Source organism: Canis lupus, chromosome 9 (genome assembly GCF_011100685.1).
Source record: "Canis lupus familiaris isolate Mischka breed German Shepherd chromosome 9, alternate assembly UU_Cfam_GSD_1.0, whole genome shotgun sequence".
Lineage (NCBI taxonomy): Eukaryota > Metazoa > Chordata > Mammalia > Carnivora > Canidae > Canis > Canis lupus.
Genome location: NC_049230.1, coordinates 26,382,054 through 26,404,207, shown reverse-complemented (window position 1 = coordinate 26,404,207; position 22,154 = coordinate 26,382,054). Strand labels below are relative to the sequence as shown.

The window sequence follows — 22,154 nt, the reverse complement described above, 5'->3', positions numbered from 1 at the left end:
CCAGGCCCCATTGGGTCCAGTTCTCCTGGTCTCACACTTGGTCATTCTTGGTGATCACACCTGGGGAAAACCTGGTTCCAGGAAGCATAACCCCAAAACTGTGGGCCAAGAAAGGTGAGAGGCAGGGTGATGCTGATGTCTGTCCAGTCACCTGATTCATTCCTTGTCCTGATAACAACCTGTTTTTCTACTCGTCATCTTACACATCACCTTTCAGGTAAACGTGTTTCTCCTTCCACCTGTGGGATGTCTCCAGGAACTGGAGGAGGGGAATCTGAATCAGGATCAAAATCCAACATTCAAGACATGAAGGCTTAAAGGAAGCGGTGGGAACCTAAAGGTTCTTTATTGATTTGTTCATTAACCAGTTTCCCAGAAGGCCCCTTGGACACATGAGTCAGGTACAAAGACGCAAAATCTCCTCGACATTCTTTATGGGTCTGAGCTCATCAGCCAGGACCATCAGGTCAGTCACTAGGGTGTCCAGCAGCCCGTAGACCTGGAAGAATGGGATGAAATCACAGGCAAGGTTTGCTCTATGGAAAGCACCTACACCAGCGAGCACACAGCATGCTATGAGGGCGGACATGTTTACACCAGGACAGAAGGGGTCAAACCAAACCTGCAGAGTGTCTGTAGAACCTTTTTTAAAATTATTTTTTTATTTTTTAGAACCTTTGTTTTTACAGATAGTTTTATTTTTCTAACAGTTTGGAGAAATAATCCTGCAGCAGGCCCTTGGACATGTGGGGACACTAAAGCCTGGAGTGGTTAAAGGGTAATTCTGGAGCCCATTTACCCCTTGGGGTGGTCCAGTTCCACGCTGGCCATCCAAGGGCCAGATTTCCTTCCAGTTAAGATCACAGATCCACATATTGAAATGTCTCTGGGACGATGCCCTCTGAGACTGGACCATGTGGGCTGGACCACATGAGCCTTGGCAAGCTGCTTCTTCATTTCAGAGAGCCCTAGGATTACTTTTTAAACCCCATCGACCTTTAGAAATCGCCATGATGTCACCAGCAGCAAATGGGATATCTGAGCAAACGCGATCCGGAGCATTACCACAATGTACATGACGCAATCCCAGCTATCTAGCCACCAACGCCAGAGGAAGACGAAGCACTGCCATTACACGTGGTGACAATCGAATGTGACTTTGCGGACCTTCCCTCCAAAGCAATAACAATACCTGGGTGAATCTCTAAGGACTTCCAGCTTAGAATATACCAGTATGAAGTCTCTCCTCTGCGGCCCAAGACTCTACTTGGTGGTTCCCCCAAGGGACCCATTTGCCAAGATGCACCTAATGCAGAGAAAGTGGAAACAGCAGGAAGGGAGGAGGGGCTTCTGCTCTGTTCCTCTGGTCTGTTTTCCAAACCACAGCCAGAATGATCTTCCAAAGCCTAACACAGACTATGTCACTCCTCAAAATTCAAACCCCTGTGGATTTCTCCTTTTGACTCAGAAAAGCCTCAAGTCCCTGCAATAGCCTGCAAAGCCCCACCTATCTGCAGCTTGCTCCCTTTCGGTGGCCTCTCTGCCCTCTGTCCTCCTGGTCCACTCTCTCCCCTGCATTAGCTGCCCCCTCTGTCAAAGGTACTCTTCTTCGATGGCCACATGGGCATCCCTCACCTCCCTTTGAGTCTGTTTGATATCACCTTCTCAGTGAGGTTCACCTACCCCAGCCAGCCTTCCCGCCCCCTTCCTCCCCCAGCCCTGGGTTATCTCTCTTCCTCCCAGAGTGTTTGCCTTGTAGCATACTGGGCGTGTCACTTAGGCATGAGGTCTTGTACACTAGGATGCCCTTCACAAGGGCAGCTCTGTTTCCATCTTCCATCACGGCACACCAGGCATTCATTGTTCATGGAATAAGTGGGATGAATGAGGGAGGGGAGGAAGGCCTACAGAGCAGGCATGCGCAAGGGGAGGGTTGGGTGCAGGGCTTGTGCCCTCACCTCTGTGTGCAGCCTCTTGGTGTATTTCTCCATGACCAGGGGATCTATGGGTTCCTGAGAAGTGGTAGTGCTGTCAGGGGCAGGGTCTTCCAAGGAAAGCCTGTCTCGACTTGAAGATTTCATTGGTTTCTTGTCATCCTTTGCCTTGTGCTTCTTACTGTTTGAACGGTCCTGTTGAGAGAGCCAGAGACACACACAGCCTTCAGGAGCTCCTGGGGGAGGTTCAGGGAAATCCAGGCTTTCTGCAGAGCAGCTTACTGGGAGAGCCAGGACATCATGCTTGAGGACCGCCCACCTGCCACAGCCCCACCTGAGGCCCACATTAGGTCCCCACATGCCTCTTTCCCTGGCAACTTGGCTGATTTTTTGTCCTCTTTCTCTCTGATTCCCAGCTGCTTCTTTTCCTGGGCTGTCCCTTTCCGCTCTTCCTTCCCAAGTTTTGAGGCAGTCAGTTTCGCTTCCACAAAAGGAGGGGACTTTTGATCTAAGGGAGGTGAATGGAAGACAGCATGACCTGTCAGAAGAGCCAGACGAGTGAAGAGCCACTGGCTGAGACACATGATGTTATGGAACAGGACTGTGGGGCAGGGGTGCGAAGCCTGGTTCCAGTCCCCACTCCACCACTGCCCCATCTATGGCACAGGCAAGTCATTCAACCTCTCTGAGACTGCACCTATAAAACCAGGGCACTGGATGAAGGTGGTTGCTTAGGTCACTTCTGGATCCCAAATCCTAGCAGTAGACAGAAGGGTAGCAGGGCCTACTCCATTGGTCAACCTGACAGAGGTCCCACCAGAAGGGCATGGATGGCTGATGGCTGAAGCACACAGCCCGCTGGGTGGAGGGGTGGGGAAGCTACGTGGTGCATGGCTGCATTCTGACCTTGCTCGTCTGGCATGTCCAAATAGATGGTCTCTTTCTCAGGCAGACCTAGCAGAGCCCTCAGCCACAGGGAATGGCTCACCAGGCCATCGATCACATCCCGCCACAGCTGCAAACTAGAGAGCAAGGCATGCTGGAGAAAGCCATCACCCCTCGTTTGCCCTGAACATGTGGAGGCATGGGTCCTTCCCTTCTAAGACATGGGTCCCAGGGGCTGCCATAGAGAGGCCATGCCCGGTCCAGCCAGCAGCATCACCAGCACCTGTGCTGGCGTCCGGATACGGATCTGGCTTCCCTGGGACAACAGCCGGGAAAGAGTGGCCTAGGACGAGGGTTAGGTCAGTCTAGGGTCCAGCTTGAGACCCTGGCTAGCCTTGGGTGCAAGACAAAAGTGGGGGAACTTGCGATTCCCTGAGCACCCCCCCCACCCCCCGCCAACTGAAGGCACCCATGCATAGCCAAGCAAGTTCCAAAGGAGATGTGAGGCTTTTCATGGTCTCACTATGCTCTCTTTTTTTTTTTTTAAAGATTTATTTATTTATGATAGACACAGAGGGAGAGAGAGAGAGAGAGAGAGAGAGGCAGAGACACAGGCAGAGGGAGAGGGAGAAGCAGGCTCCATGCCGGGAGCCCGATGCGGGACTCGATCCCGGGACTCCAGGATGGCGCCCTGGGCCAAAGGCAGGCGCCAAACCGCTGAGCCACCCAGGGATTCCCACCATGCTCCTCTTCTTACTGCTCTCCGGTTCCTCCTCGGCCCATTTGTCTGCTCATTGAGAAGTAACCAAGCAGGAAGGTGGGAAAGAGATGGGGAGCTCCATCTGCTGGAAATGCTCCAGGCTAGGGGGCTGCTGTGGCAGGTGCCAGAGCAGAGAATGTTTGTGGCACCTTTCTGCATCTGGGCTTAGCCCAGAACCACAGGCAGGACTTCACAGTGGGGAGGCAGGGCCGGCTCTCCCATGGGGGCACCTACCACACCTGGTGCCGGAAGTCAGATTGCAGGGGCCTCTGTTCCTGGCACAGCTCCAGGGCTGCTTTGTTGAGCCTGATGAGGGCATCTTCCCTCTGGTTCTCCTCGGGGAGTGCCATCACTGCCTGGCAGAGTTGTAGGTACCATGGGCAGCTGTCCTGCCCAGGACACCAGGGATCTCTACATCTTCTAGTGATGGGCCTGGTGCGGCGAGGACAGATGGCCAGGAGAAGATGCAGCCGTGGAGAGGGGACCTCCCCCAGAACTATGTACCCATGAACCCCTTCTCCAAGGTGTGCCTGGGTCAGAGAGGGATCTGTCCCACCCCACTCCATGGTGACCTAGGCACCCAAGACAAAAAGAGATGATTCAAAAGACTGCTTTATCTGGGCTCTCAGCAGGGTTTGTTTCTTTGCTTATGGGGGCGGAGAGTCTGTTGGGGCCCTCCCTCAGTGTACTGCCACCTACACCAGGGCCACCATTCTACCCACCCCTTCAGAGTCAGGGGAGCACCTTTCTGAAATCCTCCAAGCATAGGTTCCATTCAGGAGAGGGAAGGCCATCCGGCTCCCAGGGGCTCTTGGTGCTCCCCAGGTCTGGGATCTCCTCCACCAGGATCTCCTCCATAATGCTCTTCCGCAGAGGACCCTGGGCCCCTGCTCCAGGCTTCTGGGACCCGAAAACATCTTGGGAGTCCTTAGGAGCCTCACTCTCTTGCTGGAACAGTTGGGATTCTGAGCCTGGACTCTTAGAGGGTGCTGAAGGCTCCAGGTTCACACAGGCTGGCTGTGGGGTGGCAGCCTGGGCTTTGGGGTTGAGGTACTCCACCTCACTGGGCCTGGCCTCCTCGGACTTGAGGGGCAGGGTCAAGTACTGGCACCACAGGCTGTGCAGGCTTTGGACCACTTGGTGCTGGTAATGCAGCTGCGGCAAAGGCAAGGGGAGACATGTGATGGGGAAGGCGGTAGGCAAGGTGAGAACCCAGAATCCCAGCAAGCCTGTTCTGGCTTCCCCATTCCAAGAGCACTGATGGAGGCTGCAGGGAGGAAGCCAGCAGGAGCTGGGGTGGCCAGAGCAGCTCCTCACTTCCCCTTCCACCTGAGTATCTCTGACGTAAAGCTTTTTTTGTATTTGCATTTCCAAGTAAGACTGGGGTTGTGCAGCTCCATTCTGACCAGGTATCCACTTACTTGCTAAGTTATCTTGGGCAAATTGTTTAACTGCCCTGGGCCTCAGTCTCCTCACTGTAAAGCAAGGATATAAATAGTACCCCCAGCACCGGGCTGCTGTGAGGAGAAAGTGAGTAACTCATGGAAGATGCTCAGAATGGGTGAGGGCGCAGGGGTGGGCGCTGGGCCTGTACCCGGGGGTTCCTATGGTGGAACAAGTCCTCCTCTGTGAGATAGGCATCCACGGGGGACTGTGCACGCTCTGGGGTCAGGATCCCACTCAGCAGCTCCTGCAGCACGCTCTCCACGATGGTGACTGCTTCGCGGGCAGCCATCTTATGCTGGGGAAAGGAAGGTGGGACAAGATGGCAGCTCAGCCTTTCAAAACCCATGTTGCAGCCCCGAGGGGGGTCAGAGCCCTCAGGGCTTTGTGCCTTCCTAGGGGTTAAGCTACTGCCACTGTCTGTCTCTTAAACACACACACACACACACACACACACACACACACACATGCATACTCCTGTTCCCACAGTCAAAATCCCTGGGTATCACCAAATATCCTTCCCTAGAAAGGGGGACGCCTGGAGGGCTCAGTGTTTGAGCCTCTGCCTTTGGCTCAGGGTATGATCCGGGGGTCCTGTGATTAAGTACTGCATTGGGCTCCCTGCAGGGAGCCTGCTTCTCCCTCTGCCTGTGTCTCTGCCTCTCTCTGTGTCTCTCATGAATAAATAAACAAAATCTTAAAAATAAAAAAAAAAAAAGAGGCTGAAAGGACGTAGGAGGGGAAGCCATTCCCAGAGATTGCTCCCTTTGTGGGGCCAGAAGGTCGTACAGTCAGCATTTTCCCCTCAGATTAGGAAGAAGGGTAGGGGCACCATGGTTTGGGCCCTGTTTACAGTGTGGCTTGGCCACACTGTTGGTGTCGCAGGAACAGTGAAGGGGCATCTTATGTGAGAGATGGTCCTATAGTCAGCAAGTCAAGCAGACATGGCACTTATCAGAATTACCTGTGCTCACCTGGGGCTGACCTCCAGCTAAAGTAGTTGGCTTGTATCTGGGGACTACAGTAAAAAAAAAAAAAAAAAAAAAAAAAAGTGCAGCTTTCTACAGAATACCTGGAAGCACAGCAGCAGCTGGCCAGCTCTGGAACCGACTGGAGCCAGGGCCAGCAGACTCCCGGTGCCCACCTCGCTCTCTCCCCGGGTGTCAGCCCCACTAGTTAAGTTGTTGTCTCTGGTTCAGAAGGCTTGCCAGTTAAATCAGACCCCACTGGATAGCATCAGACCACAGTGCAGGAACAGAACTTCCAGCAGGTCTGCTTGCAGGTGGGGCAGAAAGCTGTTCCTCTTCTCACCCGCCTACCCACCTTTTACGTCACAAAGCCCTGGGGGGTGCTGGTTGAGCAAAACCAGCTACCTGTTGGTGAAAAATTCACCCTTTTTTTTTTTAAGATTTTATTTATTTATTAATGAGAGACACACACGGAGAGGGGGAGAAAGAGAGACAGAGACACAGGCAGAGGGAGAAGCAGGCTCCATGCAGGGAGCCTGATGTGGGACTCAATCCAGGGTCTCCAGGACCACGTCCCAGGCTGCAGGCGGCGCTAAACCGCTGCGCCACTCCGAAAAACTCACCTCTTAAGCTGGGAAAAATAAGATCCCTGAAGGTAGTACCAAGAAGAAGACCAGGGGAACCTATCTGGTGTCCAATGGGGCCAAGATCTCGGGCCTCTTACCTTCAGTAACTTCCTCTCTTCCTTGAAAATGTCCTGGGTCAGGGAGACTGCATGGAGATTGACCTGCAGGGGAGCACCTCCTAACAGGGTGGGGTGGGTTCCAAACTCCCAACATTCCCTGAAGATCCCTGCATTCAAAGACTTGAAGAAGAAGGTAAAGGTTTTCGTTTCTCCAGGCAGGATCACACCTGAGAGGGACCAAGACAGAGGTTTTCACCACACAGGAGTCAGCTGGGCCTTAAGCCTGTGTGTATAAAGTTAACTGAACCCTAAACCTTTGCATACACAGTTAACTGAGCCCCAGGCAGAGTGACCGACACCATCCCGATTTGCCCAGAACCAAGGGGTCTCCTGGGACGTAGGACTTTCAACTTTCTGTGCAAAAACTGGGGAAGTCTCAGGCAAACAGGGATTGAGGGTTCCTAGCCTCAGGTCTGAGCATATAGGTAACTGAACCTCTAGAAAGTTTCTGCTCCCTGATGACTCTCCTCTCTGTGATCTCAAGAGTATGACCGTTCCACCAAAAGACATGGACAGTTGGGAGAGGACACAATTCATGGAAGAAATGGGAGGGATGAGGCCAGGGAGGGGGGCTCAAACTTTCAGGAGCATCAGCCAAACTCTGGCTCCTCACAGAACGAGGGCAAAAGCCAGGGAGCAGTGCAGCTAGGTACCTTCCCGATTGTTAAAATAAAACCGCGGCATCCTGCTTCTCTTCAGGCCTTGGAAAGAGTCCTGCTGGGACCTCCGGCGCCAGTCATACCAAATGGCCACTGTCCCGTTATTGACTACAGTCAGTTCTGAAGATGTCTTCTCCCCTTCTAGAGTTTCAAAGATCAAACGGACGGCAATTCCAACATGCTTCTGGGGGAGGAGGAGTTATGAGAAACGTCTTTGAGGGATGCTGTGGCCCAGGGTGACCAATTCATCCTGGTGTGCCAGGGACTTTTCTGGGTTTGACACCAAAAGTCCTGTGTCCCAGTCCTCCAATGCCTGGGTGCTCTGAGGTCTATCATTGGACCAGGATAGTGGCTGTCTCTGAAGTTGCCATCCACAGCAAGAAGGGGAGAGAAAACAGATTTTGTATCTGATGAACAGTTCTGCTCCTCAGATCTGAAGGGTTTTTTTTTTCTTTTTTTAAGAGAGAGAGATTAAAAGAAAGAGAGAGAGAGAGATGGTGCATGTCCATGAGCCGACAGGGGGGCAGTGGGGTTGGGGGGGGAAGGTCAGAGGAAAAGGGGAGAGAGAATCTTAAGCAGGCTCCATGCCCAGCATGGAAGCTGACATGGGCTCCATCTCACGACCCTGAGATCATGACCCAAGCTGAAATCAACAGTCAGATGCTTAACTGAATGAGACACCCAGGCACCCCCTGAAGAATATTTTAGAACCTTCTTGAAGCCCTACCTGTTTGAGAAGGTTTGCTTATTTACATGCTTGGGGGTGGGGGGCTATGTACAAACTGGGTGGCTTGTGACAGTCTCTTTTCAGCCTTGTGATTTTATTCTGGCGTAAGTTAGCACTGCTGTTACCATTTTCAAACATGCTGAATGCATGACCAGATAAAAATGCAAATAGGTGACTGTCTAAGCTCCTTGTGACTGCACCTGAGGGAGGCCCTTCCACCAAGTGGGTGAAAGTGGAAGCAATTTTACCTTGTCCTGTGGGTTACTGCCTCTGATCCAGCAAGCTGGCTTCCCACAGAACAGCAGAGAAGGGCCAAGAATAGGCATGGGGATCACATCAGGGTAATTGGCCAACAAGTCTCTGTAAGAAAAACCAATGATTTATTTTCCCTAGCTACCACGGTCTTGCCACAGGGAGGCCAGGGAAATGGCTGCCAGGAAGTCTGGAGAGGTGCCTGGCTCTGGCCTCTGATGGAGGACCCTCAGCTCCACTCGGCTTCACTTTGTCCTGCTCTATTCCTACAGGTGGGCACTTCTTGGACACACAGATTCTTCACGCATGGCCACTCGGCATGCATGGCATTTACCAGCAAAGGAATGGCTGGGAAATCCCCTTTAGGGGCTGGTTGCTGGAAGGGAGCAGATGGTCACAGCAAAGCTGGCGCAGGTGTTGGAAGGGACCCAGAGACAAGCTGGGATGGAAGCACTTGGGTTTCAGAGGGGGTTGTCTGCCCCTTGTACTGTGCATGCTGGGGAAAGCCACTCTTTCCAACCGCTCTCCTGAGGGTCCAGGCCAACTCACAAGGACACAATGTCTTCAGAGGAGCTTTCCTGGCTCCTATCAAATACTGAATAGTCTTCCACCGTAACAGCCGTAAAAGGATGCCCTCTGCCCACCACTTCCAGGCCATCAATATCCTCAGAGAGATCGAGAAAGGTAAGATTAGCTCACTGAAGATGGGGGCATCACAAAGGGGCTTCGGACCCAGCACAGAGGCGTACCTACCTGCTGGCTGAAATCCAGCTCTGCCATGACCTTCTGCAGCTCCTTGCGTCGGTAGATCAGAAACAGACTCCGATCCCAGGTGTAGCGGTACCGAGCCTCCTTCTGGGCTGGCAGTCCTAAAGCAGCATGGTCCAGAGGTCCTCAGCACAGTTGGCTGTGGTGGCCTCTTCCCCACCCACTCACTCTCAAGGGAACTGCGAGCACCCCCTCCCTCCAGCACCACTTCTGAGAAAGGAGAAAATACAGTTTCCCTGTGAGGCCCGATTCTAGTCCTCCTGTCCCAAACCTACCACCTCAGCAGCCCAGTACAGGACATCCTGCAAGATCAGCTTGCAAACCTGCAAACCTTTGGATTATAATCATTTTTTTAAAGATTTTATTTATTTATTCATGAGAGACACAGAGACCGAAAGAGGCAGGACACAGGCAGAGGGAGAAGCAGGCTCCATGCACGGAGCCCGATGTGGGACTCGATCCCAGGTCCCCAGGATCATGCCCTGGGCTGAAGGCGGTGCTAAACCGCTGAGCCACCCAGGCTGCCCTTTGGATTATAATCATAATAGCAGCTACGTTTGACTGAGTCTTTAACAACTGGCTCAAATCTCTTACTATACATCCTGTCTCATTTAACACTCTCACATTCCACAGTACTTTACAGATGGGGAAACTGAGGACCAGAGAGCTTAAGTAACTCTCTGGAGTTGGCAAACCCAACACGGGGAGTGGGGGGGAAGGGCTGAACCCAGGAATTTTGGCAGCCTTTAAAGCAGTGCCGCCACATAGAAATAGCATGCAAACCATAAATGCAAGTCACCAATGTGATTTAAAATTCCCTGATGCCACACTGGAAAAGGTGTAAAGAAACAGGTGAAATTAACTTTAGTAATATAGTTGAACCCAACAGATCAAAACTAGTATCATTTCAACATGTAATCAATATAAAAATGATTACTAAAGTATTTTTCTAGTACTAATCTTTGAAACCAGTGTGCAGTCACACCTGAGTCCATGCTAGCCACATTCCAGGTGCCTGATGACTACCGGGCCCATGGCGGCCGCACAGCCAGAGCAGCCCCACGGCCCCCTTCCCACTTCTCTCACTAACCTACTGCAGGGGGCTGGACCTCCAGGGCTTAGAGGCCTCCATCCCAGGCAGTTCTCACTCCAGAGCCATGCTGGCCCCCCACCTGCACCCCCCATCCTAGGCCAGTTGCAAGCTGCCAGTGTGCTTCCAACCTGCTCCTCACCCATCTCCACCTGGATGCAGCGGGGCTTCCTGACGTGAGTGATTGGCTCCAGGATGCCACGCTGAGCTTTTGTCTTTGTCATTGCCAGACCCGTCATTTCATCTCCCAAGTATTCCAGGCGACTCCAGAACCCAGTGGTCTCCTCACAGCTCTGGCAAGGACATATGAGTCACATCACTTGGACACTTTGGAGAGAGGGTGGCGGAGGTCCAGGGCCCCGGGGAACAAGAGTGTCACAGACTTCAGATGCTCCCCCTGGGGGACTCGCTGCTGCCCGAGAGCAGGACAGAAGCACCCACTTTGTTTCTGGGATGCCCTGCTGTAGCCCCAGTCAAATGGCTTGGGCCCACATAGGTGGCTGCACTGACAAACCAGAGCACAGGATGATGCCCCAGGTCACCTGAAAGCTGGAGTCTTGGCTTTTAGAACACTGAGACTATTCTAATAACCCAGTAGCTTTCCCCTCAAATTGACTACCACTGACCACCACAGGCTGAGTAACCAAGCTAGCCAGGCAGCCCCAAGCATCTGAAAGCAGGACCAATGAGAGGATTTAGTAAAGTCCTTCAGAGCTTGACAAGGCCTTGCAATGAGCAGATTTGTTGTTGTTCCTAATTGTGCGACCTGAGGCAGCCATCCCTGGGTCCAGACTCCCTCTCACGGAGCACTTGGGAACTTGGTTCTCACCTTCCCATCATGCTGTGTTGGAAGTATTCGGTCAATGAGCTCCCGTTCTTCCTGGATCTGTCGGTAGGTCTCCCCAGTGTGCATCAGCAGCTCCCCCACAGGCTTCTTCAGGCATTCTAGAAAGGGCAAGCCAAGAATGCAGCCCCTTCATTGAGTCAGAACAAAGGCTCCAGTACTGCACATTGGTCAGTGCCATGGCTGGGCTGATTTCAGGACCCACTAGGAGCAAGGAGCACTTGGGAGTAGATGGTGGAAATGGGACCAGCCTGTATCCAGGCTGTGGCTGGGCGGAGGGACAGAAAAACACAGCAGCAGAGCCTCGGTGGTGGTGGTGGTGGATGAGGCCCAGCAAGAACCCTATCCATTGTGCTCACCGCTGAGGACTTCCTGCTGCTGCTTCCACAAGTTGATGTTGCGCTGCCAGTTTTTGAGAAAGTTGTGCTGAGGAGGTGGGGCCCAGGGATGTGCCTTCTTTTCTTCTGGGGCTTTCTGCTTTGGTTCTTTTTTAGCTGAGATTAGGGTCACCAAGCCTGGTGGGGTGTGTATCAGCTCAGCCAGCTGCAAAGTACACCGAAGGCGTGTGGGTGGCAGGGAGGTACTGAGCCAGAGTCAAGCAGAGACTTCTCCAGGCTTCACCCCCTGCTGTCCCCCCACCCTCGCGACCTTCTGCTCAGAGGCCCTCCTGTTCTGGAACCTCACATAGGGACTGACAGACCCAGAGAGCCTTGGAAGCCCCTGTCAGAAACCTCTCTTTCAGATGGGAACCTTTGCTCTGAGACGGTGGTCGGCAACTCAGTCTATAGGTCCCCCTCACAACTAATGCTAATTGACACCTTCATCTGCAGGGCCACAGAGCCATTTTTATATGACTCCAGGCCTCTTGACACCAGACCAGAGATTTTTGCCTAAAGCCAGGACAGCAAAGGAACTAAGAGAGAGCAAAGCACCCCATGCCGGGGAAAGTCAGGCAGACATGTGGCCCTGGGAGCTTCAGGAAGCCACCTTCTTCCACCATGTGGACCAAAGAGGAAGTGGGCCAGGCTTTGGAGGAGGGATAATGAAGCTGGTGCATAGAGGAATGGAGGGAAGGAAGGAGTGGGAACTGAGTCCTGGGGTCAGAGTCCAGTCTAACTGGAGCTGGACACACTCTTGCTTTGGGGTTCCTTGAGGAGCTTCTGTAATCTTTATTGTGAACTCCTGACTTCAGCTGAAGCTAGTTTAAGGTGGTTTCACCCTTTCAGGGGGAGGGTTGCTAGCACTTCGGACACAGGGCCCATAGACTGAACTGTCTCTGTAACCCCAGTCCTGCTGGACTCTGCCAACTGGTTAAGGCTGGAACAACTTCAGTGACTTCTCTCATCCGAGCAGCTCTGTACAAACCAACCTGGGTGTTCCCTTGAGCAACTGCAATTCTCTTAAAGTCCTGGAGGCTTCCCAAGATGTGGTGAGACAGGATCTGTTCACAGCCATGGAAGCTGTCACCTGGACCTGGTGGGGAAAAGGAGGGAAAGGACTACCTCATGGAAACATTTCAAGGGGGTTACTTTCTGATGGCAACCCAGCTTGGTCCCATGAATTCAGAGACCAGTGACGCCAGGGCCAAGGCCGGACATACCAGAGTAGTCCAGGGGCTTCGTGGCTGCATCTGGAGTTGCGGGATGTGCTACTAAGTGGCAGACCTTCCTCTCTGGATCCTTGGGTTTGAGTTTACGGATGATAAATTTCTGGGTTATGACAGGTCTATCTTGTGTCTCAAAAAGGCGAGGAATGTGTTGCTAAAAACAAAACAAAACAGAGGAGAATTCCACTTGCGATCAGGAGGAGGAAAAAACACCACCCATCTCCTCTGTCCTAATTCTTGGTGGAATTCCTGAAGGCTGACAAATCTGTTGCTCCAGCTTTGTCCATATGCTCTGTCGAGGAAATGCCCATACAACAGACATAAGGCTCAGTAATGTTCTGGAGGAAAAAACTACCATTTAGTGTCTCCAGACAGTATAGATGAGGAGTGGCTGACTCTCCCAGGGTAAAGCATGGGGTTAGGGTTTAGCAGCTATATCCACATCTGTAATGTGCTTCTCAGACTCATTTTCCCATCAGTGAAATGGGGATGATGGGCACTTGCCTCCATGGGAAGCAAGACATACCTCAATATCTCATTTCCCTGGGGTTCTATAGGACTCTCAGAAACGTTAAAACAACATAGTAAATTTTGTTAGATGCAAAAGTGCAAAGAATTCATGTTCAACTAGAGGATGTTATGCTAAGTGAAATAAGTCAATCAGAGAAAGATAATTATCATATGATCTCACTCCTGTGGAATTTAAGAAACAAAACAGAGGGTCATGGGGAAGAAAGGAAAAAAAAATACAAGACAAAATCAGAGAGGGAGACAAACCATAAGAGACTTAATCGTAGGAAACAAACTGAGGGTTACTGGAGGGGAGGGAGTGGGGAGAGGAGATGTGGTAACTGGTGATGGGCATTAAGGAGGGCGTGTGATGGAATGAGCACTGGGTGTTATATTAAGACTAATGAATCACTGACCTGTACTTTTGAAACCAGTAATACATTATATGTTAATTAATTGAATTTAAATTTAAAAGAACTCTAAAAAAAATTCATGTTCAATTTTTCCATGGAGTAAGACATTCCCTCTGAGTAGGAAGGTGGTGAAGAGACAGTAGACATGTAGACATGGTCGATGTTTTAGACCACATAGACTGGCCCAGAAAAGTTCCTGCTGTAAGGGATTCCTGGACTTTATGCTTACCTTCTTGAGGTCTTCTTTCTTGATGGCTAAGGCAAGAATGTCATCTCCTTGTAGGACATTGCTAACAGACTCCGGTTCTTCCTGAATGGGGGGTGTGGGCTGCTCAGGTACCTTTGCCCGCTTCTTTTCTGAAGAGAAGCAAAGGTACAAGTATATATATATATTTCTAATATACAATAAATATTCTAATATCTAATAGATATATAATATATTCTACTATCTGATAGGTAATATCTACCTATATTAGGTTTCATGGTAGAAGGCAGAGCTCAACACCTAGACAGACAGCAGAGGCTGCTAAGACGGCCTGCAGTTTACTCTGGAAGGTCCCCCTACCTGTTCCCCTTGGCCTGCTACAGTGACTGAGACTTCTGGAGCTGGAGTTGAGATCAGAAGACAGTCCATTCCAGGCTGTGCTACTTAGAAGCTATACAATCTTGGGTATATCACTTACCCTCTCCTGGTCTCTGCCTTCCTTTTGGTAAAAAGAGAAAGCTGGACTAAATCAGTGGTTACCAAATATTAGTCAAATGTCTGCCTGAGGATCTTCTGGAGAGTTATACAAATATAGCTTCCCAGGGATCCCTGGGTGGCTCAGCGGTTTAGCGCCTGCCTCTGACCCAGGGTGTGATCCTGGAGACCCAGGATCGAGTCCCACATCGGGCTCCCTGCATGGAGCCTGCTTCTCCCTCTGCCTGTGCCTCTGCCTCTCTCTCTCTCTGTCTCTCTCTGTATGTCTCTCATGAATAAATAAATAAATAAATAAATAAATAAATAAATAAATTTAAACAATATATATATATAGCTTCCCAGATACTGAGTAGGGCCAGGGCCAGGGGAACTGTTTGTTGTTGTTGTTGTTGTTGTTGTTGTTGTTGTTGTTGTTTTTAACACCCTAGGTGGTTCTGATGCTGAGGAGTTTGAGACAACCAGACTAGATGCTTTCTCAGCCTCCCTTCTTGCTGGCAAACCATGCATTGTTCTAGATGAAGACACCAGGTTTCCTAAGATACTGGCTAAAATGTAGATGTTCTGAGGGAAGCAGAACATTCACCTTTGAGCATTTATTTCACATTCTTTCATATAATAAATACTATTTAAGCATCCAGCCAGACACTGTGCTAGGCTCTGGGGATACAGGCAGAGTCTCAGGTTTCCAAGAACACAAACTCATGGGAGACAAGACTGTCAAACAGGGTCACTGAACTAGGGTCACCATGGGGGGCATCAAGGGGGACCCCAGCCCAGTGCACGGGGCACTCAGGGAAGGCTTCCTGCGGGGGTGATTTTTAACCCAAGAGCTGAAGATGACAGAACTTAGATGTGAGAAAGGCTTGGGGAATAGGCATTCCAAAGGGAAGAGCAGGAAGAGGCCTAGAGGCAACAGAACAGAGTGGGCATCTGGAACTCAGAGCACATTTTTCAAATAGCTGGAGTGCAGCAAGATGAGGGGTAGAAAGCAGTGCCTGGGAAGGGAAGTAGGCGCCACATGGCGAAGAGCTTAGTGAGCTGTGTAAAGAACTTCGGTCTTTACCCCGTGGGCTACAATATAGCAAGGAACAGATTGGGGGGTGCAAGACGGAGCGGGGCACTATTTATGAGTCTACTGGGGACAAAAGTGGCTCGTGGGACTGGACGAAAGTGGAGAGATCTGAGCCTATTTCTCTCAAGTGCGGGGGCTGGAGCGCAGCTCTGACAACTCATGGTTAGAGCGAGTCACTCTCCAGTGAGAATACACTCCCGGTCTGCTTTCCACAGACGTGGGTTAACAGTTTCAAATGCATCTTGCTTCTCTGGCTAGGGTCCTCCTGTCTGCTGCCCCCTGGTTTAGAATGATGTGATGTGGGCAGCCCCGTTGGCTCAGCGGTTTAGCACCGCCTTCAGCCCAGGGTGTGATCCTGGAGACCTGGGATTGAGTCCCACATCGGGCTCCCTGCGTGGAGTTTGCTTCTCCCTCTGCCGGTGTCTCTGCCTCTCTCTGTGTCATGAATAAATAAGTAAAATCTTAAAAAAAAAAAAAAAAAAGAAGAAGAAGAATGATGTGATGTAAGGCCCACCACAGGATAATCAACAGAAAGACTAAGTCCTGCCTTTTAGAGACTTTATTTATTTTTAAACTACTGTGTTTTTTTTTTAAGATTTTATTTATTTATTCATGAGAGACACACAGAGAGAGAGAGGCAGAGGGAGAAGCAGGATCCATGTAAGGAGCCCGACGTGGGACTCGATCCCAGGTCCCCAGGATCACACCTTGGGCTGCAGGCGGCACTAAACCGCTGTGCCACCAGGGCTGCCCCCTTTTGGAGACTTTAAAACAAAACTTGGTTTTGTCCACTGCTCCTCAGAGTACTCTAATTTTGAAGGGACAATATCTCTAAAACATCAAAGCAGGGGTTTTGATTACCAAAATCCAATGTTTTTAGGAAATGCCCACATAGTGGCTGAAAAACCCACGCCAGAATCATTCCAACATAATTCTAAACGCAGCCTATTGGTCAGAGTCTTCTCCTCTGCCAATAAGGTCAGCAGAAACCCAGGAGTATCTGTTAGTTAAACCACTGAGCTGTGTGCACGTACGTGCATGCACACACACACACACACACACACACACACAGCTGAATGGCTTGACCCCCCGAGTTCTGGTCCCATCTGCTGCTGTACGTGCAGGTACAGCCTTAGGTCTTAATTTCCACTTCCTCTCTCCTTTGTACATAAAGCCACCAAAGTTGGTGCTAGTCCAGGAGAGAACTGGTAGCAGTTGAAGGTCTGCTTTTATAAATATTTTGGAATTTGGGAATGTCTGGCTGGCTCAGTTAGAGGAGCATGTGACTTTTGATCTAGGGGTCATGAGTTGGAGCCCCACACTGGGTGTGGAGATTAAATAAATAAATAAAAAGACTTTACATAAATAACTATTTTGGAATTTATATTTTCCAGGACTTCTGCTTCCTGTCTGTCACCTCAGCTGGGTCTACATCTTCCCAAGGGATTAAATATCTCCAGATGTATGCTTTTTACTGGTGGGCGTATAATTACCATGCGTAAACTTAAAAACCTTCAACATTGCTAAAGATTTCTGAAATACTGAAACTCTGCTCTGAGATTTCTCTGAGGTTATCTTGAATGCTGTTTAATGCTCTGTTATGGCATAGTCAGGGAGTACTGTGTTCTAGTTAATGAAGTATTTAGAAAAATGATATATACATTTGGAACTTCAAATCACCCTAGAGAATATTCATTGAGCAACTTTTTTTGTGTGTGCTATAAACTGCAGAGAAGATGGTATGAAAAGTTAAGCTATGGGGCACCTAGGTGGTTGACTGTCTGCCTTGGGCTTAGGTCATGATCCTGGGGTCCTGGGATCGAGTCCTGCATAAGGCTTCCCTCAGGCAGCTTGCTTCTCCCTCTGCCTATGTCTCTGCCTCTCTCTGTGTGTCTCATGATTAAATAAATAAAATCTTTAAAAAAAAAAGAAAAAAGGTTAAGCTATGGCTCCTTCTCTTGAGGAACTGAAAAACTGCAGCAGACACTAACATGCACCAGCATAACATAGGGGCCTAACCTAGTGGCATAGATAAGGTGTTTGGTTACACATCAAAGAGGGAACAGATGGATGTGGATCATACAGGTTAGGGCTGTAAAGAAAGGTTCAGAAGAGCAGGTGCAGGGAACAGAGGCTAAGTTAGGCCCTGAAGGACCAGAAACCTTCAGACAGAGCAGCAAACAAAGATGTTCCAAGTGAGGTCAGAGAACAAAGGTGGAGGCAGGGCAGAGCATGACGTATGTGAGGCATGGTGACACAGAAGGCTTGTTGGGGGAGGTAGGGGTGATATTGGGGATGAGAGAAAAATCAGGGCATGACAGCTTGGTAAAGTAAGGCTGAAGCATCTGTCTTCTTGCTGGCAGGAAGAAGGTTTGGTCCAGGAGAGTGAGTTGGTAAAAGCAGCATTTCAGAGTGATTCATCCAATGAGGGTAAGCCAGGTGGACTGGGGGCTGGGCGGGGGAGGTTGGTGGTTTGGAGAGGCAAGTTGGGGAGAGCAGGGAGGAAGGACTATTGTATGTAGGGGGGTCATTTCAGGACCTGTGGGAGGACTCAGCAGGATCAAGATATGTCTTACTACTAAACTTAATGGAGGCTCAGCTATTCCCTGTTCTTTGGTCTATAAACCCAAGCTCAGTGGGGCTTCTGGGGAGTCCCATAGCTGGCATTTCTCCCTTGATCCTGGCAGCTGTGAGGGGGTCAGAGACAGCCCCTTTACATGGGGCAGTTGGGTAACATTTCTGCCTAACACCCCGGTGTTAGGCCAGGCAGCTAGAAGCAAGGTGCTCAGACGAGGTAGGGGTGGGGGAAAGGGGAAAAACTATGGAGGGAGAAGAAACCTGGCCTCAAGTTTTCTGTTTCTTGTGTTATCTAAACATTATTCTTTTTCTTTCTTTTTTTTAAATTTTTATTTATTTATGATAGTCAGAGAGAGAGAGAGAGAGAGAGAGAGAGGCAGAGACATAGGCAGAGGGAGAAGGCGGCTCCATGCACCGGGAGCCCAATGTGGGATTTGATCCTGGGTCTCCAGGATCGCGCCCTGGGCCAAAGGCAGGTGCTAAACCACTGCGCCACCCAGGGATCCCAACATTATTCTTTTTCAATGTTGACCAAGGTCTTTGGGAAATTCTGACTTCAGGGTTGCACTGGGAGAACCAGGGGAGAGGCTGTCCCTAGGGTTCAGGGCTGAGCTTTCATTGATTGGCGAGGGGCATCTGGTACTGCTGGGAGTCTTCCCGGTTTCTTTTTTTTTTTTTTTTTTTTTCTTCCCGGTTTCTTAACAAAAGCAGGGAGAAACACGGAAGTCAAAAGGGCTCACGTCCCCAAACAGATTTATGGTCACATTATTTGCTTGCCTTTTTGCTTATAATTCAGAGACTGTGGAGAAACATAGCACAAGATTATATTGTTGATTAATTATATCATATGGGGGAGAGGGTGTAAAAAGTACTTTTCTACTACATTATTGACATCCCCTGAGATATTTTAGGGGGAAGAAAGGGGTATCTTGCATACCACTAAAGCCACTAAACACTGGCTTTATCCTTCCTCACCCCGGTGCATGTTCCCAACTCAAATGGCTATTTAACAAACTACGTTTCCCCTTCTTAAAAAAATAAATATGTAGTGATAAATCTTTCCTTGATTCGTTTACAGTAGAAAGTTCAAATCTGATAAGATCCAGAAACTAGGTGTGCAGAAGGCAATGGCTAAGAAAGCCCTTGACTGCCCTTGGGAAAGGGGCCCAGCTATTTTTCTTTCCCTCTTAACTGTTAAGAATTATATCATGAGGGACACCTGGGTGGCTCAGTTCGTGAAGTCTCTGCCTTGGACTCAGGTCATGATCTCCAAGTCCCAGGATCGAGCCCTGCATCAAGCTCCTTGCTCAGCAGAGAGTTTGCTTCTCCCTCTGCCCCTCCCCACTGCTTGTGTTCTCTCTCAAATAAATAAACAAACCTTAAAAAAAAAAATTATGTCATGAAACAGCATCTCAACCCAGCCTAAATCAGACTTTTATACTACGAAGAGGGATAAAGCCAGCCATAGTGACTAAGCAGGCCTCCCAGGGGCCTCTGGTGACTGCAGACCTGCCCCTCTCCTCACGCTGACCACTGCTCTGAGGCTGGCTTTGGGTCTCCTCAGGGCCTGCAAGAGCATGAACAGACTTTTTGACCTAGCAAGTAAGGCCCTGGCGTGGTCTGGCCCCCGTCTACCCATGTAGCCCTGTCTGGTTCCTTCCCTCTCCTCCACACCCACCACCTCTGCCCTGGCCACCAAGGTCCTGGTTCCATGCTTCAGCTCATGCTGCTCCCTGCTCCCTAGACCTGGGAAAGCAAACTGCCTTTTTTCAGAAGAAGGTGGGGAAGGGGATGTCAGCCACAGATGTCACCTCTTCAGAAAACTTTTCCCCCAAATTCTAGCATCTAAGGCCTGGGATCAAGGGCTCTGAGCCCCCTTAACCACTAGGGATCCCTGTATCCGAGCATTGATATTTGCCTGGTTCCTCCTCTGGCAGTTCACTAGATTGAGTTTCTCGTGGGCCAGGGTCACACAGTCAATACTGACACCGTTGCTGCCCAGCACAGTGCCTGCCCACAGCAGCAGGCCCTCAATAAATGGAAATGGCAAAAGATGGAGATGAGGTGAGTTGCACATAGGAACACGTCCACGGGGGTGAATGTGCAGTCAGACACCTTGGGACTCTGCCACCTGCAACCAGAGGAGGCCAGGACGCTGTCATGTCTGAGGCGCTCTCCAGTTTAAACAAGTGGGACAAGTGTCATCCATCCCGAGAGGACATACGTGGTGGAGAGAGGTGGGAAGAACTGGCCAAGTCGGGCATTTCTTCTGGGTTTTTCCAGCCAGCGGCTTATGTGAACACCCTCAAAGGATCCCCCTGGTGGGGTTGTTGGTTTCACCACCTCAACATGTTTCGTGCATTCTTTTCTGAATCTCTTTTCCCAAGGACTGGGGTTCCTGGACCTCTTTCTTGACTCTTCTGAACCCCCGCCAGCGGAGGGCTCGGGCCTGCGCAGTCCCACCCTGAGATCCGGCCTTCCTGCCCTGGGCCATCTGCCCAGCAGTTGACCCTGAGGCCTCTCCGGCCTTTCTGCGTCCCCATCCCCAAGGCCCAGTGCACTGGGCCCCCTCCCCTCAGGGGTCGCTGCCTTCAGCCCTGAGGTTTGGGGTACGCCTTGCTCCGTACCCCATTCCCCCGTTATCTTTACCTCTGTCCTGGTGTCACCCCCGTCCTCCAGGCCCTGTGTCGTGAATCCCATCCAAGAACCCCAGCCCCTCTCGGGTTCTCCTGAGCTCCCAAGGCAGCCAGCGCCAACCTTTAAAGACTTCTGCGGCCTCCAAGAATCTGTGAGTAGACATTTTGAGGCGGGACTCCTTCTTTAGAGACTTCATGGTGCCGCCCGGGCCGAGAGCGTGACCCTGCGCCGCGGGACCGGGGACAACGAGGCTGCGCGACACCCCGGCGACCCCGCGCCCCCCCGCCCGCCGCCGCCGAGGCGTCCATAGCAACCAGCGGCTCGCGCGGGGGGGCGCACCCACCGATCAGCTTGGGCGGAGACTGCTTGGCGGCCACCTTCTTCATCCGGCCACGCCCTCGCGCCCGCCGAGGGCCGCTCCCGCCGCGCGCCGAACCGAGCGAAGCTGCCGGCCGGGGCCGTGATGTCACAGGGAGCCGGCGAGCGCCGTGACGTCAGCGGCCGGCGGGGCGGGGGCGGGGCGAGACCCGCGGGAGCGGGGCGAGGTGGGCGGGGGGCGTGAGTCAGCACCGCCCCGGCTCCCGCCTGCCCTCCGCGCCTCCGTCGGGCCGTTTCTTCCACGCCCCGCCGAACCCCCCTGCGCCGCTTCCCGTGGGCTTCAGTGACCTGGGGGCCCCTGCCCGTCCCCTGTGGCCTCCGCCCGCCCGCGCCCGCCACAGGCTCTCGGTCACTTCCCCCAAAGCCCAGGCTTTTACCCCGACTTGGGCGCCCCTTGTACTGCTGGTTTCAATCCCTGCAGATGCTGCTGCCCTTGACCCCCGAATTTAAAGTAGACCCTCTGTGGTCTCAACTTTCAGTTGCACCTGGTTTATATTTTCCCTAGAGCCCTAAGGCATTCTCGAATTATTCTGTCTGTTGGGGCAGGCGGCGGGGTGTGTGTGTGTGTGTGTGTGTGTGAGTGTGTGCCTGTTATCAAGTTCTCTTGAGAATGTAACCTCCGTAAGAGCAAGGCAGGCCTGTCACTTGTCCCCACCCCCACTCCAACCCAAGTTTAGCACTTTGTAGTCACTCAAACTGTGTGTGGAATAATGAAGGGGCTTTGGAGCCAGACTGCCTGCTTGCTAGCTGTGTGTTCTTGGACCAGACCCCTTGACGTCTCTGAGCCACAGTTTTCTCACTTATAAAATGAAGATGATGATGCCTCCCACACAAGGCCACTTGAGATCATAATTGAGAATATGTACTTGAGTACTTGAGATGCATAAGTGAGAATATGCATGAAAAGTACCCACCACAGAGATCTCCATAAGCCATAGAATCTTCTCAGTTCTCAAAATCATGGTAAGGTTGGGGAGATGGGCTCTATACCCATTTTACAGATGAAAAAACTGAGGTCTACATAAGAGGAGGCTGTAAAGGCACCTGAGTAGCAGGAAGTACAGTTTGAGCATGGTTCCCCCAAATCCAAGGCCAGAACTCTTTGTGCCCTGTCTTCTGGGCCATGTCAGAGCTTTGCTTCAGTCTGCCCTAGACAAGGGGAGGAACTAGGGAGGATGACTGTAGG

General features: G+C 51.2%; 1 protein-coding gene across 3 annotated transcripts; it reads right to left on the bottom strand.

The window, feature by feature from the left end:
* Positions 1–314: 314 nt before the first annotated feature.
* On the bottom strand, positions 315–21,056 carry LOC480552 (MYCBP associated protein). Of its 3 annotated transcripts, none has more exons than XM_038547650.1 (19): positions 20,934–21,056; positions 13,834–13,961; positions 12,676–12,835; positions 12,445–12,548; positions 11,435–11,618; positions 11,061–11,176; positions 10,374–10,524; positions 9,127–9,242; positions 8,923–9,038; positions 8,370–8,481; positions 7,389–7,578; positions 6,715–6,902; positions 5,174–5,320; positions 4,324–4,734; positions 3,814–3,935; positions 2,841–2,956; positions 2,297–2,442; positions 1,959–2,129; positions 315–499 (listed from the first exon to the last, which is right to left on the bottom strand). In XM_038547650.1, the coding sequence occupies exons 1-19, from the start codon at positions 20,974–20,976 to the stop codon at positions 398–400; spliced, it is 2,823 nt and encodes a 940-aa protein (XP_038403578.1). In that variant the 5' UTR covers positions 20,977–21,056; the 3' UTR covers positions 315–397. The 3 variants fall into 3 exon arrangements, with proteins under 3 accessions (XP_038403578.1, XP_038403577.1, XP_038403579.1); XM_038547649.1 differs by lacking the exon at positions 20,934–21,056 and adding an exon at positions 20,711–20,866; XM_038547651.1 differs by lacking the exons at positions 315–499; positions 1,959–2,129; positions 2,297–2,442; positions 2,841–2,956; positions 20,934–21,056 and adding exons at positions 3,435–3,606; positions 20,711–20,867.
* Positions 21,057–22,154: the final 1,098 nt, after the last annotated feature.